We start from the raw sequence: 16,782 nt of genomic DNA, 5'->3' as shown, positions 1-16,782 counted from the left end.
TTTGCTAAAAAATGTAAACACTTATTAGTCATGCAAGACATGTTTATAAGCTACTCGAGACTAGGGGTGGCTATTTTTCCACCTTGGTTGTTGATCAACACCCTAGGCAGTTACTTCTTACTGCGGCTTACAGCTAAGTTCTATGCAAGATACACAGCTAATCAGAGTTAAAGATGGAAGGAAGCAGGTCTTCTGACTCTGGGCTTCGTCCACCTCTACCTGAAAGGAGCAGAATATAGAGAAGAAGACTAATATTTATCATGCCTACTAGCTTATATGAGTAGTTTCTAATATCTACTTAATTTACTTTTTACACAATACTTTCAAGCCAGAATTAATGATTCCCATTTTTCAAATGAAAAAAACAGAGGTTCAAAAGCCTAACTAACTTACACAAGATTACATAGCACTAAAGCATCAGAGCTAGGATTCAAAACTATATGGATGACCACAAAACCCATATTCTTCTCTATGTTGCCTTTTATTTGCTTACATTAATAGCGAAGGTTCCAGCTGGAGAGGAAATAGTAGATGAGGTTAGAAGGTGAAGAAATAGAGATCTATGATGGCTTGTGAGCAGAAGAATAAGACTAGAACTATGATTTTGGAAGATAACTGGACATCAGTTTGCATAAAGAAGCAATTGAAATACAGAGTCTGAAAGCAAGAGTAAGAGTTCAAAGTTACTGCTAAATAGGAAAGGGGCCAAACGATTTGCTATGGGAATGGGAAAAGAGCAGAGTCAAGAGAAATTGAGGAAGAAGAGTTGGCAGATTGTGAAACCTGAGTAAAAAGAAGAAAGTTAATGTCACTTATAGAGGAGCTCAGTGGTTACACTGAGGTGATGAGATGAAAATAAATAAAAGAAATGTAAACCCCTATAGTCATGAAGCCATGTAGGCAAGTTGTTTTTGTTTTTTGCTTTTTTTTTTTTTTTGGTAAATCAGAGAAAGAATCAAAATCACGATAAACCATGAAGATAGGTTACCATAACTGCTAGCTTCCAGTAAAGGTTAATGATTTCACATATTTAAATAAACAACAACATTAAATGGATATCTAAACAAATAGAAGGCACTTAGATTTATTCTGACAGGCTAAAGTATAATTAAAGTAGAATGAGAAAAAAAAATGCCATAAATGAGAGAAATTTCCATGAACTTTGTTTACTGAACTTCTTAATAATTGAAAAGTATGGGTGGAGGGGTTAGAGAACAGAAATGCAAGATATACCATTAAAAACTAGAATTTAAATTCAAATTCTGAATGGTCTCATTTTAAAAATCTGAAAACACCTTCCATATATCAAATAAATGAAGTATGATGACAAATTATCCTGCAGATTAATTTGCATTTTTGTTCATTCTTACTTATAATTACAGTAGCAACCCAAGAATATGTCTAACACTTGCTACTATCTTACTGTGGTATGATATTATTTCCACAGTTAAAATCTCCTAAAATAGACCCAGAAAAACTGAAAAAGGGAAAAAAGATTTAAGGATAAAGCACATAAAGAAAGTGAATGAATAAAATTTAAATACAATAGAGCAAAACAGATGTCACTAATTATTTCTCTGTTATTTTCTATTTCCAACATGCTTTCTGGCTCCATGTGTTTCAAATTAAATGTGGGCACAATTTCAATGCACCACAGTCACCACCATCACCACCACCAAAAAAAAAAGCTACTTAGGATAGCCAAGAAGAAATTTAATCTATTTAAATGCAAAAAAATAATTTAAGAGAAAGCTCAACAAAATAATAGTCTATCACAGGCCTACATTTTTTGTATTGCTCAGTTAAAATGATAGTAAATTAATTATACAGATGCTCACCAAAAAGAGTCAATTCTAAACATTTTATTCAACATTCAGTCCTGGTAAGGATCATTTGAGTGACAACAAGAAGAAACAAGAGAAGCGCAGCATATGGTGTTAAGAAGTTGAAAGAGAGTCGAGAGTGGCCCTGGAGGTTCAGGTAGAGTCACCAAGGATGGCTTTGCAGGCACAGAAAGTGGATTTCCTGAGAGCTGAATGGGTTCTCCACAACTGATTCTAAATAAAGTTCAAAAAAAAAAAATTGACTTTAAAGTAAGGATTTATTAACTCACACTGAGAACTATATTTATAACAATAACTTATATCACTTATTTCCTAGGATATAGCCTCCTAATTTTAGAATTACAATTAGAATAAATAAAGCCAGATATTCCTAAAAAATTTTTTAATTAAGCTGTGTAGGTGGTTTAGTTGCCTCTGTAGTCTACATCTACTTCTGTTTCATAAAATATTTTAGGTATCTTAACTTGGAAGATTATTTCCTTCTTGCTTTTTGGAAGAACTTTCCAGACTTTATGAAAACCAATTAATTTCAGAAGAGCGCGAGGATTCAAGAATGTTAACAGATTTATATACGTAGTCATTACTTTCTAAGGGCACAACCTGGTTACTTTGAAGGGGGTACACAGAACAAAATCTAATCTCCAAGATGAGATACAGAAGACATGTCTGTTCTATCAGCTAAGCATTCAGAAGTTATCTCTAGTGGCTTTTTTTCTGCAGATAGTTAATCGCACTATTTACGTAATGATTTTTAGAAATTTTAACATGAAATGATGCCTGTCTGGATTTTATCTTTAAATTCTTGTGGTATCTTTTTATAATCTGCAATATACTGAAGAACTAGATTTTCATAAAGAAAAAAAGTTACTTATTTCTATCTCCTTAAATTAAGTTATAAAACCTATTAGTTGGATCAAACTATACGTAAACAAAGATAATAAACATAACACAGACAGAGACTGCACCAGAAATTAACAGCTGCCTAGTTCAGTACATTTCAAGGGGTACCGTCAATACACTTTTTATAGATCTATGCTTCACTTCATTAAGAATCATTTACATTACTCATCTATATGCCAGGTTCAAGGTGCTGAGAATACAACAATGAAAAAGAAAAGCACCATACTTTTGTTTTTAAGAGAGCTTATAATCCAGCTGCAGATACAGACAAGCCAATAGACAGTGACAACAGTATAAAATTTGTTAGTATGGCAGAGTATACATATTACAGGTTGTTCCAGGGGCACGTACATTTCCAGAAGTTCCTGACAATTTATTTCTTCCAAGGAAAGACCTAATTAAACTATCACCACCACAATCCTGATCACCACAACTATCATCATTATTTATTAACCACAATTTATTGAACCCATGCTGTATTCCCAATTCTATGGTAGGTGTTATATTACATCATCTTTAATCTTTACTACAACTCTGTAAGATAGGTAAGATTATACTTTAAAACAACAAGTCAGTTGAGAATGGCAGATGTCAGCTTATAGTGAGTCTGGCACTAACACACAGGTCACAGTTTTCCCTACTGAATATGTAAAACTTCACAGTACATCAATGTCAGACAAGGTCTGTGACCATGATGACTTCATAATTATGTCTGAGGACAGACAAAAACAAGAACATTGTGCCTACAAAAGCTTCCACACAAGCAGCCCCATAGAGAGTTCACACAGTAAGAAACTGAGGCCTCATGCTAACAAGCAGCACCAACTAGCCATCTATGTGAATGAGACATTGTGGAGCTGAATCCTCCAGCCTCCATCAAGCCTTCAACAACTGCAGCCCCAGCCAGAATCCTGACTGTGACTTCATGAGACCCCCAACATCCACTAAGTCTGCTCTGAATTCCTAACTCACAGAAACTGTGTGAAATAGCAGTTTTAATTCACTTGTTATGCAGCAATAGATAATATATAACATTAATATAATTGTGTGTCGACCAGTGTGTAGTTTTCCAGTTAAAAGAATTATAAGGTAGGTTGTATAATTAAATATTCATTAACGCGTATTTTCCTTTCATTCTTAGACCGTATGTTCTTAGAATTCTTTGAATATATTTAAAATATTCACTTAAATCCAACATCTGAGCCCATTCAGGATTAGCTCCTATCAACTCATTTATTCCCCTGGGTCACAGCTTCTTTCAATTCTTTGAACATGGCTACTTAAATCCAGCAACAGGATTTACCCGGAATCAGTTTCCTGAGTAAGTCACACTTTTCTGTTTCCTTGTAATCTAGTAATTTTTGGTTAAAAAGCAGAATTGCACATAACCTGTTGTAGAAAATCTTTTTCTAAGGATTTTGCTGACATTTTACATAAGAACCCAACTTGTCTGAACTCAGCTGGTGAAATCTACCTCCCCTTCAGCGTGCAGCAGCTAGGTCTCTGCTCAATTGCTGATTTACTTGCCTGATTGCTGAGGGTATCCCTGAATCTGTGCAGGTTGGCAGATCTGGGTAGATTTTATCTTCAGGTTGTGGAGCTCACCTTTATTTCCAAGGTTCTCCAACTTAAATTTCCAGTTGCTCTGCCAGCCCTGAATTCTGCCCTTTCATACATGAATTCAATAAGACTTCTGATTTTTATTACTCAAGCTGTGTACACTTTGGGGAAGGCACTTTGTAAAAGGTGCAGCAAATCTGCCGATCTCACCTAAAGCCCCATCTCCCCAGTTGTGCCAGTGTTTTTTGTTGATTTCTTTAGGTATACTTTGCATGTTAGTTTAGAGCTTACCTGGAGATTTAGGCAGGGTATATACTCAGTTCTTAGATCTCAGCCTTCTGTGGCTCTCCTGTTTCTAGAACATACTATTTAAATTTCCATCACCTCTGATCTCTGAACTTTGTCATCACTTCCTTAAGCTGGTAAGGACAGTTTTCCAGTGTCAAATCTAAGGGGGCATGAAGCACACCCAGCAAGAAAGCCATTAACCTCCAGTTCCTACCCAAGCCATAGCAATCTTTCAATAGTAAACCTATATTTCTGCCTATCTTTGGTCTTCCTTCAGAAGCTTCCAGTTTTTAGTAATATGGCCACTGTTTATCATTGTTATCTGCTAGAGAAATTGCCTCACCTCTTTGAGCTATTACCTGAAGTCTCCCTGCACCATTTTAATAGCCTCCTATTTTGTCTTCCTGCTTCCTCCCTTACCTTCTGACAGCCTCTTCTCCACCCAGAAGTCAGAGTCATCCCTTTGAAATATAAATCAATCACATATCACACTGTCACACAAAATCCTTAAAGAGCTTTCCATTTCACTCAGAGTAAAAGCCAAGACCACAGTATGGCCTACAACTCCTACATGAAGTTGCCCCAGGTCAAACCTCGTCTCTTCCCAGCCTAACCTGGCTGGCTCTGCTGTGCTTCCAGTACGCTCTGGCTTTGGCTCTCCACTTGGAGTGAAACACTCTTATCTTAGAGAGTTGCACAACTGGCTCTTTCTTCAAGACTCTGTTCAAATTTTGTCTTTTTAGAGAAGACTTCCCAACCACCCTATCTAAAATAGCATTTCTCTCTACTGCACCATCATTTTTTCACTTCCCCTTCCCTGCCTTGCTTTTCTTCATTGTATTTACTGCCACCTGATAGTACGTATATAAGTATCCTCACTAAAACATAAGCCACATGTGGGCAAGTACTGTTGGGTTGAACGCCGTAATTGTAGGACGTAGAACAGGGCTTCATCGGTAGAAGGTGCTCAATAACATAAGTCAAATGAATGAATGGACTAAGTGCTGCTATTTATTAGGCATTATTCTTAACCCTTTGTATGTATGAAGTCATTTAACTTTCATACCACTCCATCAAGTATACACGAGGAACTGGTACAAAGAATTAAAGTCCAAGTTAACAAAACTAATAACTGGTGGAACCAGAACTTGAATCCAGGTAGTCTGTTTGACTGCAAAGCCCACTGTATTAGTCTGCTCAGGCTGCCATAACAAAATATTATAGACTGGATGCTTAAACAACAAATATATACATTTCTCACAGTTCTGGAAACTGGAAGTCTAAGATCAAGGTGCTAGCAGAGTTGATTTCTGGGGAAGCCTCTCTCCTTGGCTTATAGATGGCTACCTTCTTGCTGTATTCTCACATAGTTTTTCTCAGTATGTGCCCTCCTGGTGTCTTTTCCTCTTCCTATTGGATTAGCACTTAACCCTTATGATCACATTAAATTGAATATTAATTACCTCCTTAAAGGCCTCATTTCCAAAAATAGTCGCATTGGGGATTAGCACTTCAATACAGGAATTTTGGAGAGATACAATTCAATCCATAACGTCCATAATTTATGCCCTTGAAATATATTTATTTTCAACATCTTCCAACATTTTTATTTTGGAGAACTAAGATATTTGCCTCTAGGTCTTTTTAGTTGAACAGAAGAGAAAAAACTTGCAGGACTCTGACCAGGCCAGAAGATCACTTGGCAAGAAAAATCCACTAAAATGGCTACAGTGAGGATTTTCAGAAACAACTAGGTCTCATAAAACACCAAATGACTGCGCCAAACATCTGTTAGTGTACTTTCATACACTGTGCATTAACTCAGTGCAGCTTTGGGAATTGTGTTTATCTGTAACTCCTCATACAGACGAGCAGAAAACCACACTCCTTTTGAGTCCCTGATGGACATCTGTTCCAGTCTCCTTGCTGCTCCTTATACACACCATGCAAGCTTCAACCTCAGAGACTTTGTGCTCTCGGTTCTTACTATCTGCAATGTTCTCCCTCTACATAGCTTCATGATTCATTTTTCTTCTTATTAAGATTTTTTTCCAGAGTCATCTCCATGAGGTCTTGCTGGAACGACCTATTTAAAATTGCAAATACACTCTCCTCCTGCACTTCCCCTTATCTACTCCCTCCTTTTCCACTTAATTTTTCTCTGTGGCACTTTTTTGTTTTTGTCTAACTCTTCCCTCTAGAATGCAAGCAAGATGAAGGTAGGGATTTGTTTGTTTTCTTTACTATTGCCCTTGCTCCTAGAAAAGTGCTGGCACATAGTACATACTCAGTAATTGTTTGCCGAATGAATGAACATCCCCAAGGTCACACAGCTGACAGGAGGTAGAACTAGAATTTGAACTCTATCTGACTCAAGTCTAAAAATTTAAGTATTAAATTATACTGAACATAGTAGCTAACAATTCTTCAATCAGATACAAATCTGGTTAAAGGATTCTAATGTTCTTTGACACAAACAATAGAGTGTATACAGTTATGGAGAAAATGTCTACCTTTAAATAATCTTTGCATAAGCAAAATTAATATTCCCTACAAACACAAATTATAAAAATTCATTCTTTTTAACACTACAGGCAGCTGACGATTTGTAAAATGGAATATTTTCTATAAAAAAAAGTTTGCAGGGCCAAAGACATTTCAAAGGTGAACAACTGAGCCTAAATTCCATTGTTGTTGGATAGATACAAAATTGGTTGGAAGGTTTTCCCAGAAGATGTTAGTATTTATTCCTCGCTTAAATAAGTGGTGTCATTTATTCATTCATTTACTTACTCGCCAAATATTTATTAACCACCTACTCTGACCAGGCATTGTTTTAGGCACTAGGGATACAGCGGTGAACAAATTAACTCTTACATTCTTGAAGGGGAAACAATAAAAACAAAAAAATAAGAAATGCATTAGTGTCATAAAAATATTGGTTTTGATAATGATGGCCTTTGGAATTCATTTCTAAATAATTCAGATTAGACTTTTATCATGGTGGTGAACACTTCAGCCTGTGGATTCAGATGATCCAGGTTTGAAACTCTATTAAAAACTATGCCCCTGGCAAATATCTCTTCGAGTTGCAATTTCATAACTTGGGAAAAGCAGAGCCATCGTGCAAGGCTAGTGTAAAAATTAAAAGAGAAAATATGCAAGAAACACTTAGCACACCACAGAATAAATATCAATAAATCCTATTATTATTATTATTAAGTTATATAAGACATTCTAATTCTTCCATTCCATGAAGACAAAGCTAAACCCATATGAAAGTCTGGTGCTTTATATCTTTTTTGGGACGCTACCATGAGTTATTCATTAATTCATTCATTTAACAAATATTCATTGAGCTTAATTTATACCAGGTCTTTTACTAGATGCTGAGAATACATCTGTTTAGAGGGCAAAGATGGTCTCTTCCCTTTTTGAGTTTAAGTTGCCATACTTTCATAAGTACTGGGTATTAGGAGAGCAAACTAAAAAGGTGCTTTTTAAAAATTTTTATTTTTAATTTTTCAATTACAGTCGATTTTCAATACTATTTTATATTAGTTGTGAGTGTGCAGCATAGTGGTTAGACATTTATTTACTTTATAAAGCGATCCTCCAATTAGTTGAGTACCCATCTGGTAGAACTAGAATTTGAACTCTATCTGACTCAAGTCTAAAAATTTAAGTATTAAATTATACTGAACATAGTAGCTAACAATTCTTCAATCAGATACAAATCTGGTTAAAGGATTCTAATGTTCTTTGACACAAACAATAGAGTGTATACAGTTATGGAGAAAATGTCTACCTTTAAATAATCTTTGCATAAGCAAAATTAATATTCCCTACAAGCACAAATTATAAAAATTCATTCTTTTTAACACTACAGGCAGCTGACGATTTGTAAAATGGAATATTTTCTATAAAAAAAAGTTTGCAGGGCCAAAGACATTTCAAAGGTGAACAACTGAGCCTAAATTCCATTGTTGTTGGATAGATACAAAATTGGTTGGAAGGGTTTCCCCAGAAGATGTTAGTATTTATTCCTCGCTTAAATAAGTGGTGTCATTTATTCATTCATTTACTTACTCGCCAAATATTTATTAACCACCTACTCTGACCAGGCATTGTTTTAGGCACTAGGGATACAGCGGTGAACAAATTAACTCTTACATTCTTCAAGGGGAAACAATAAAAACAAAAAAATAAGAACTGCATTAGTGTCATAAAAATATTGGTTTTGATAATGATGGCCTTTGGAATTCATTTCTAAATAATTCAGATTAGACTTTTATCATGGTGGTGAACACTTCAGCCTGTGGATTCAGATGATCCAGGTTTGAAACTCTATTAAAAACTATGCCCCTGGCAAATATCTCTTCGAGTTGCAATTTCATAACTTGGGAAAAGCAGAGCCATCGTGCAAGGCTAGTGTAAAAATTAAAAGAGAAAATATGCAAGAAACACTTAGCACACCACAGAATAAATATCAATAAATCCTATTATTATTATTATTAAGTTATATAAGACATTCTAATTCTTCCATTGCATGAAGACAAAGCTAAACCCATATGAAAGTCTTGTGCTTTATATCTTTTTTGGGACGCTACCATGAGTTATTCATTAATTCATTCATTTAACAAATATTCATTGAGCTTAATTTATACCAGGTCTTTTACTAGATGCTGAGAATACATCTGTTTAGAGGGCAGAGATGGTCTCTTCCCTTTTTGAGTTTAAGTTGCCATACTTTCATAAGTACTGGGTATTATGAGAGCAAACTAAAAAGGTGCTTTTTAAAAATTTTTATTTTTAATTTTTCAATTACAGTCGATTTTCAATACTATTTTATATTAGTTGTGAGTGTGCAGCATAGTGGTTAGACATTTATTTACTTTATAAAGCGATCCTCCAATTAGTTGAGTACCCATCTGGCACTATACATACCCTGATGAATTTCCTTAAGTGTTGATTTACTTTCTGCCTGTGCTTCCACATGGAATCTCTAAGCACTATGGGGTACTTTACCCTTATTTCCTTCCTGTCAAAAATTATTGCTGAATTTCTAAATGAATGAACGCCTTGCTTTGTTTCTTGTGTTTAAATTGCGTAAATACACAAGCACCCAGGGACAGACAAGGGATCCCGGAATAGCGCCCACACACCACTCCTCCCCTAACCTGATCCCCGCCTCTTGTTTCCGGCAAAGGCAAACCTCCAGGGCCCAGCCAGGCCCGCCCTGCCGCTCACCTGATTCCGCTCGGTTTCCGCTAGAGGGCACGCTTGGGCCCGCCTCCCTTTCCGCACCTCCCACCCGCCATTCACCTGATCCTCTCTCGGCTTCCACCAGGGGGCGCGCCGCCCCGGGCCGAGCCTCCGCCTCCTCCGTCGACCTCCTTAGCACCGCCAGCACCGTCTCGGGAGGCAAGTCGATCAGTTGCTCCCACACAGACTCCGTGTAGAAGTCCACCGTATGTGCATTGGAGATGGACAGGGCCTCCCTCAGGAATCGCAGCAGTCCCTGCAACTTGGCACGTAACGTGGACAGGTCCTGGGTCACTGGAAGCGGGCAAGAAGTCGCCATAGCGCTACTCTCCTGAGCTGTAGGTGGCGCAAACGTGGCCGTGGGGCAAGGGTTCCGCTGAAAGTTGCACAGGCCGGATAAGTAGAGCTCTGATCCGCACTCTAGTTGGACGATTGACTCCTTCGGCCTGATGACGTATTTTGACAGCGTCCATTGTGGTTTTCGGGCGACGTGGTTGGTGTGCTATGTCTCCAGTTAGACCAGCAGCGAGGCGGTGGCCAGGGGGTTTGGGGATGCCTGGCGAAGGAATTTCTCCGGCGGGATTCAAGAATAAGAACGTGAAACATGGAACGTGGCGACCTAACCATCTGCAGGCCTTCCAGGGGAGCGTCCGCGAGGGTATGTAAGAAGGCCGTCGTTTGTAAGTCACCAGGGCTCGGAAGTCTTGGAATACGCGACGTACCGAAGCAGGGAAGCAGGATTTCGGAACCAGTTGGGCCCTAACTGGGGCAGAGGAAGTCATTCCCAAGCTCACTGAAGCCGTGGGTGTCTCAGAGCTCTGAATGGGAAGTGTTGCTAACTCAGTATCTTTAAACATCTTCCCCGCTTTATCCCCATTCTCGATCAGAACGCTTCCTCTTCATTTCTCCGTGAAACCATAAGCAGAGAGGATCTCCGGATCCATTTGCGTATGTATTACGGAAAAGGAGAGGAATATAGGGCCGGAAATCTATTGCCCCGTACTCTTGATGATTGCGAATACCTCAGAGCCCTCCAGTCTTTTCTCACTGATCTTTCCTTCGCTTTAGTTTCTGTTTGTTTTGTCTTACTGTCTGCAAGTTCCCTCAAATCTCATTTGGAATGTATAAATCTTAAGTAAGTTTAGTTTTCTGATAATGTTAGCTGTTCAGAAAGTCATATACCATCTTCTTTTGTGCTGAATTAATTTGAAAAATCAGTCGTGTAGTAGTAGTAAGTTTCTCTAAGGTGAAATAATGGTTACGAGGTGTTTTTATTTTTCCTTAAGTGTTATTGAAGACCTAAATTAAGTGTTTTAAATGAATTAAAGAAGTTGTCGATTTGTGAGTACAGTATACTGGAGTTGTGACACCCTAGTCTGTTTTTCTAATGTGAGATTTTTACTTGAAGTGTCTGAAGAACTAATGTTTGCCTGGTCTTTTTTGCAGAGAAGCGACATACCATTCATTCCATTCGTTTAAACTTGTTTTCTTGAAATAATCTTTTATTTCAAACAAAACAAAGCAATTCTAGCATTTGAATGTGATGATAGAAAAAAAAGTTTTCATTTCAAATTAACAGCTATATTTTTCTGCAGCTTATTTTCTGAGAAAGTAATTAATGATTGATATTCTTCAATGTAGGACAAGGCTTTGCTTTTCGGAGGAAACTGAAGATTCAACAACATTACAAGAAATTGCTATGGAAGGAAAAGAAGGGTCAAACATCACAGGAATCCCAATTCAGAGATCGCTACCCTGATCATCTGAAACATCTCTATTTAGCTGAAGAGGAAAGACTCAGGAAACAACTTGGAAAACTTGACCAGCCTTTGTCAGAAAAACAGGTTAATCAGGCATTGCCAGAAAAAGAATGTAACATTGATCAGGCTTTGTCTGAAGAAAATTGTAGCATTGACCAGTCTCAGCCAGAAGAACAATATAAAGAAGAAAGGATAAAGTATGTATTGTCTGCTTTTGAAATCCTTTGCTTTAAATTTGAGTAGTGTTTTATGAGAGAGATTATAGGACAATTTATGTAGAAATTGGAATTTTTCTTATTTAAGGCATTTTAGAAATCACAGTGAATTTGGTGAAAATATTTTCTTGGGAGCTTTCTTTTTATCTTAAATGACTGAATTAGACCAATTTAGTTTAATTGAAGAAGTAGTGGAATGAAATTAAAAGTTCAGTTTTATGATTTCAGCCTCTCAAGTACATTTAATGTACTTAGACCATAGTTAATACCTATTACTGATACATGTTTTTTAAAACACTGATTTTTAGGAGGTATATTATAGTGGTTAACAGCATGGAGCTGGACTTAACATGTTGGTGCCCAGTGCCCTCTTCTCTAAAATGGAAATGATGATAATATGTAATTCAGAGTTGCCATGTTGTACATCTCCAGAATGGATTATTCACATACTCTATGGTGTCTCTGACCTAACATGACATCATGAAGACTAAATGAGTTAATTTATTACAAGGTACTTTAAAAAATATATGGTATGTGGGAGGTACTACATGAGTGTTAGGTACTACTACTGCTGCTATATTATTATTATTAATCCAGATTTTTTTTTCAGAGGATATAGACTTAGTATCAATTAAAAAACAAATGGCATAGCTTCATAACACTGGTTTTACAAGTGCTAACTTAGAAAGCTTTCTCTTCACATATTCCAAGTTAAAAAAAAACCATGCTAAAATCAGAACTTGCAGAGAATCCAGGTGTTATTTTAGACCATAACCTTTTAATTAATTAAAATTCAGTCCTTTAAAATTTTTAGGAAAAAAACATAATTGAGAGAAAAACAGACATTAAAACTTCAGTTTATCAGTAGGTTTGTTCATCATATTATTGAATAATGGGTATAAAGCCCAGGCAAAAGATTAGCACTAGAAATGTAGGCTTGAATAATTTTCAGTCATAATCGAAGTGAGGAGGGTTTAATCATTGCAAGGTTCTTACCTTTTTAGGTAAAAAAAAAAATATATATATATATATTTTAAAGATTTCCTATTTTGAGGTGAAAGCAAGAAAATGTCACTGAAGAAGTTCAATAGAACTGCCTTAATTGAAGAAAGGGGACTACAGTGGCAGCTGTGTCAGAAGAGGAAGATTGTGCAAACTAGTGATTGGTCAACTCTCAAATACTATAAAGTCTAAGAAAAACAGGGCTGAGAACAGGTCTTTGGATTTGTGATCTAGGCTGTCACTAGTGACCTTAGCAGATTTTCAGTAGATAACCCCGATTAAGTTTTCAGCTTTACATCTAGCATCCAAAGCCATGGTTGTGGATGTGACTGCCCAAGAAGAATATGGAGACCAAAGAGAGAAACACTTGGCAAAAAACCTGGAATTAAAAAAAAGAAAGAGGCTTTAGCATGGCACACTGAGAAAGAGCAGTTAGAAAGGATCAGCAGAGAAGAATGTCACCAAAACTAAGGGAGTTGTATTTTGAAAAGTAGTGAATAGTCAATTAAATGAGACTGAAAAGTTCCTCTTAACTCGATCATCATATTTGGCTAGAAGGTCATTACCCTTGACATGGATAGTTTGACTGGAGTGATGAGAGCAGAAATCAGACTGTAGAGTTAAAGAGTAAATGTGAACTATTTTAGTCTAGTCACTATTCTTTCTAAATATTTGACTATGAAAGGATGAGAAATGAGAGAGTGGTAGTTAGAAGAGGATATAGAGTTTGGTGAGGAATAATTTATGCATTTGTTTAAGAAGATAGCTACTGAAATATGTTACATTGTGGTTTTGGACTAGGTATAGTGAAAAATTGAGAGACAGGAAAAAGGAAAATTCTCAATGAATTATATTCTGAGGAAATAGATGGAATCTGGGTTTAAGTGGTTGAATTAGCTGCAGCCGGCTAAGACATCTTCAGAGAAATGAGTAATACTTCAAGATAGAACAGTTCTAAATGGAGGTGTGGTCATTTATGGCTAAGTGGACAAAGTAGAATAGAGAAAAAGTGGTCAAAGAACTTTGAGATTAAAGTTCATGTACACTCCAAGATCCATAATATCCTTTAATTTGATACCTTTTGCAGTCCGTCATTTCTGCCATTCATATACTGGTTTTCTGTTTGTTTCTGTTTAAAAAAAATTTTAACATTACAAGATCTTTCATATCTTTCTGTATTTTCCCTGGTTGAAATGTTTCTCCAAGAGTCTCCATTTGCCATCTTTTAATATATGTCTTAAAAGCTGTAACTATGTTTTTAACATATTTGCATATTTTATTAATAAATTAATATCCTCTATCGTCTTCCCTTCCCCCCTCTATTAATTTGCATTAGTGAGATTTTACTATACAAGTACTATATTTGACATAATTGTCATAATTTTGGTTATATTGTTTTTAATCCTTGTAACTCGTTTTCATTTATCTTAATAAAGCTACATTACTATTCCAAAGAAAAATAAAAAGAAAACATCAAATCAAAAAGCACAAGAAGAATATGAACAGGTACAAGCTAAGCGTGCTGCGAAGAAACAAGTAAGATCTTTAAAAATATTTAGATTCATTTTTCCTATATGTATATCTAAGCTGTGCATCTTAGGGGCACATAGTATGCCCTCTGTAAATATTTGTTGAATAAATTAATGCTATGAATAGAGTTGGGTAATTTCAACATATTCCAATTCCTTGATTATTAATATTATCCTTGAAAAGGCAATACTAATAGGTCAAGAATGGGATTTTAAAGATACTGCTCATTGGTTAATATGAGCTTCTGGGATAATATTTAATATGGTCCAGGAACTTGTACTTTTAACAAGTACCTCAAGAGATTAATAAAAATTGAGAACCACTGACCTAAGAAAAATAGAAATGACTCGTAATTTTACATTGAAGCAAGTAAAAGCTGAGGGGCAGGGGATGAATTAAATATATTTTTAGTATAAAAGTTGGTTTTGCCAATTAAAATGACTCCTAGGTTAACTTAGCAAAAAGTTAGCACTCTGTTATCATTCAGAAACATAAAATAGACTTTCAAATAATCAAAACAATTATCCACTGCTTCAACAAAATTGTCCTTTTGTTTAATCTGTGAGTAACTTTTAGCTTTTGTATAGAACTTGTATTAATCTATCACTTTAAAAAGGATAATGCATCATTCAAACATACCTTGGATAGTGCTGCTATAATTTTTTTATGCTTTTGTTTTAGAATTTGTGTAATTAAGAAATGAGGAAGTTTCTGGAAGTTTCATAGCCAAAACTTTTATAATAACTATTCTTAAACTGGTGGCAGACTAGGATGAAGCAGAAACATTTCTCCATGAAATATGAACCTTTGTTTCATAGCTTGTTACTTTCTGCTTTTTTCTAACCAACCATCTGATATCTGCCACCTTTGGAAATAGTATACCAGGTGAAGTATGGTATGGACCTTTATACTGTAAAATATTTAATGTCCTTCTAAAATTTCCTTCATATAAATAAATGCTAGGACTTCGTAATCATGAAAATCACACTGTCTCTTAGGTTTCAAATGTTAATAGCCAGCATCATTGCCCATGAAAAATCAAAATTAAGAACATCAATTAAATAAGGACCCATAATTGGTGATAAGACTATATACATTTTTTTTTTACTTTGTTTAGTAAAACTTCATAGGGATGAATTAGATTCCGTATACTTCAATTCATAAGTAAGTTCTAGATCTTTATGTGCTCATTAAAATAAGTGATGTACCTCATCAGAACATAAGTTTAAGAGACATGGCATAGCATAATGGAGAATTGCGCAGACTTTGAATTCACAAGACCTGGATATGCGACTTGGCTTATACCAGTTAGTTGGGATCTTGGGCAAGTCACTTTCGGTATCGCTGAGCATCAGCTCCTCATCTGTAAGATGAATATAAAAACATAGCATAAAAGTTTTAATGAATGAAATGTACTATGATGTATGTGAAAGTACTTGGTTAATTGTAAGACACCATACAAATTTAAGGCAGTGTTATTTGTTGGCTATATATGTAGGGAAAATTGAAAAACAATGCACATATTACATTATTTAGAACTTTTGTTTAACTTTTATATTTAGTAAGAATATTGTGGATTTCAAGTAGTTCTTGGGTCTGTACACTATATAACTTTGAATTATTTTTTCTTAGACTCAGATGAACTTGAGTCTCTTAGCAAATCAGATAAGCAAGATAATTCTTAAATGGTTAAAAATCATAATGCCTACAACAATTTTTTACACATGTATGTAGTCAAAAATTCTTCTTAAATTTGTCAGGTGGTAAATTAAAAAGAATACCAGATATTCTGGAAATAAAGATTTTAGTGTTAAATGGACTAGATAAATGCTAAAGTCCCTTCTAACTCTACAGTGAATTTAGTTAAATGATAGAATCATTTCAGAAATGTGCCTTCTCTCTTCTGTGCTCTCATTTTATTTGCACACAAATAACAAATTATTTAATAACTATAGCATGTATTATAGTGCAAAGGCAAAGAGTATACACTACTTTAGTAATGGGTAACACTTAACATTTTTAATTTATGAAAGATACACCTGAAGTGTGTGCATGGCGATACCTATTTCAACACAATTTTATCAACATCTACTGATTATTACTAATCAAAATTACATATGTTAATAATTTCAGGAATTTGAGAGGAGAAAACAAGAGAGAGAAGAAGCTCAAAGACTCTACAAAAAGAAGAAAATGGAAATGTTTAAAATATTGAGCAAAAAGACTAAGAAAGGCCAGCCAAACTTGAATTTACAAATGGAGTATCTTCTTAAAAAAATACAAGAAAAAAGTTAAATCAGACATTTTGTCCTTAATCAAGGGTTAGAACATCTGCTGTCTGTTGAATTCTTTTATATATGTAATGTACTTCTAACATTAATTAAATTTGTCAACATAAAATATATTGTTAAGCTATAT

The 16,782-nt window shown here is 35.5% G+C and overlaps 2 protein-coding genes across 3 annotated transcripts in view; one reads left to right on the top strand and one right to left on the bottom strand.

Moving 5' to 3' along the window:
• METTL25 (methyltransferase like 25) overlaps window positions 1–10,217 on the bottom strand; it is a 94,704-nt gene extending 84,487 nt beyond the window's left edge. The window contains exon 1 of one of the 2 annotated variants that reach the window (XM_011374892.2): window positions 9,918–10,217. In XM_011374892.2, the coding sequence (XP_011373194.1) occupies window positions 9,918–10,176 (259 nt within the window). In that variant the 5' untranslated portion in view covers window positions 10,177–10,217. The remainder of the gene's footprint in view (window positions 1–9,917) is intronic. The other variant, XM_011374902.2, reaches the window with a different exon arrangement.
• A 71-nt stretch (window positions 10,218–10,288) lies between these two features.
• On the top strand, window positions 10,289–16,766 carry CCDC59 (coiled-coil domain containing 59). Its single transcript, XM_011374916.2, has 4 exons — window positions 10,289–10,515; window positions 11,499–11,814; window positions 14,271–14,370; window positions 16,498–16,766. Exons 1-4 carry the CDS (start codon window positions 10,362–10,364, stop codon window positions 16,657–16,659), a joined length of 732 nt encoding a protein of 243 aa, XP_011373218.1. The 5' UTR covers window positions 10,289–10,361; the 3' UTR covers window positions 16,660–16,766.
• The last annotated feature ends 16 nt before the right edge of the window (window positions 16,767–16,782 follow it).

The sequence above is a fragment of the Pteropus vampyrus genome, unplaced genomic scaffold (genome assembly GCF_000151845.1).
Source record: "Pteropus vampyrus isolate Shadow unplaced genomic scaffold, Pvam_2.0 Scaffold9, whole genome shotgun sequence".
Classification (NCBI taxonomy): Eukaryota; Metazoa; Chordata; class Mammalia; order Chiroptera; family Pteropodidae; genus Pteropus; species Pteropus vampyrus.
This window is presented reverse-complemented; position numbering and strand designations above follow the sequence as displayed.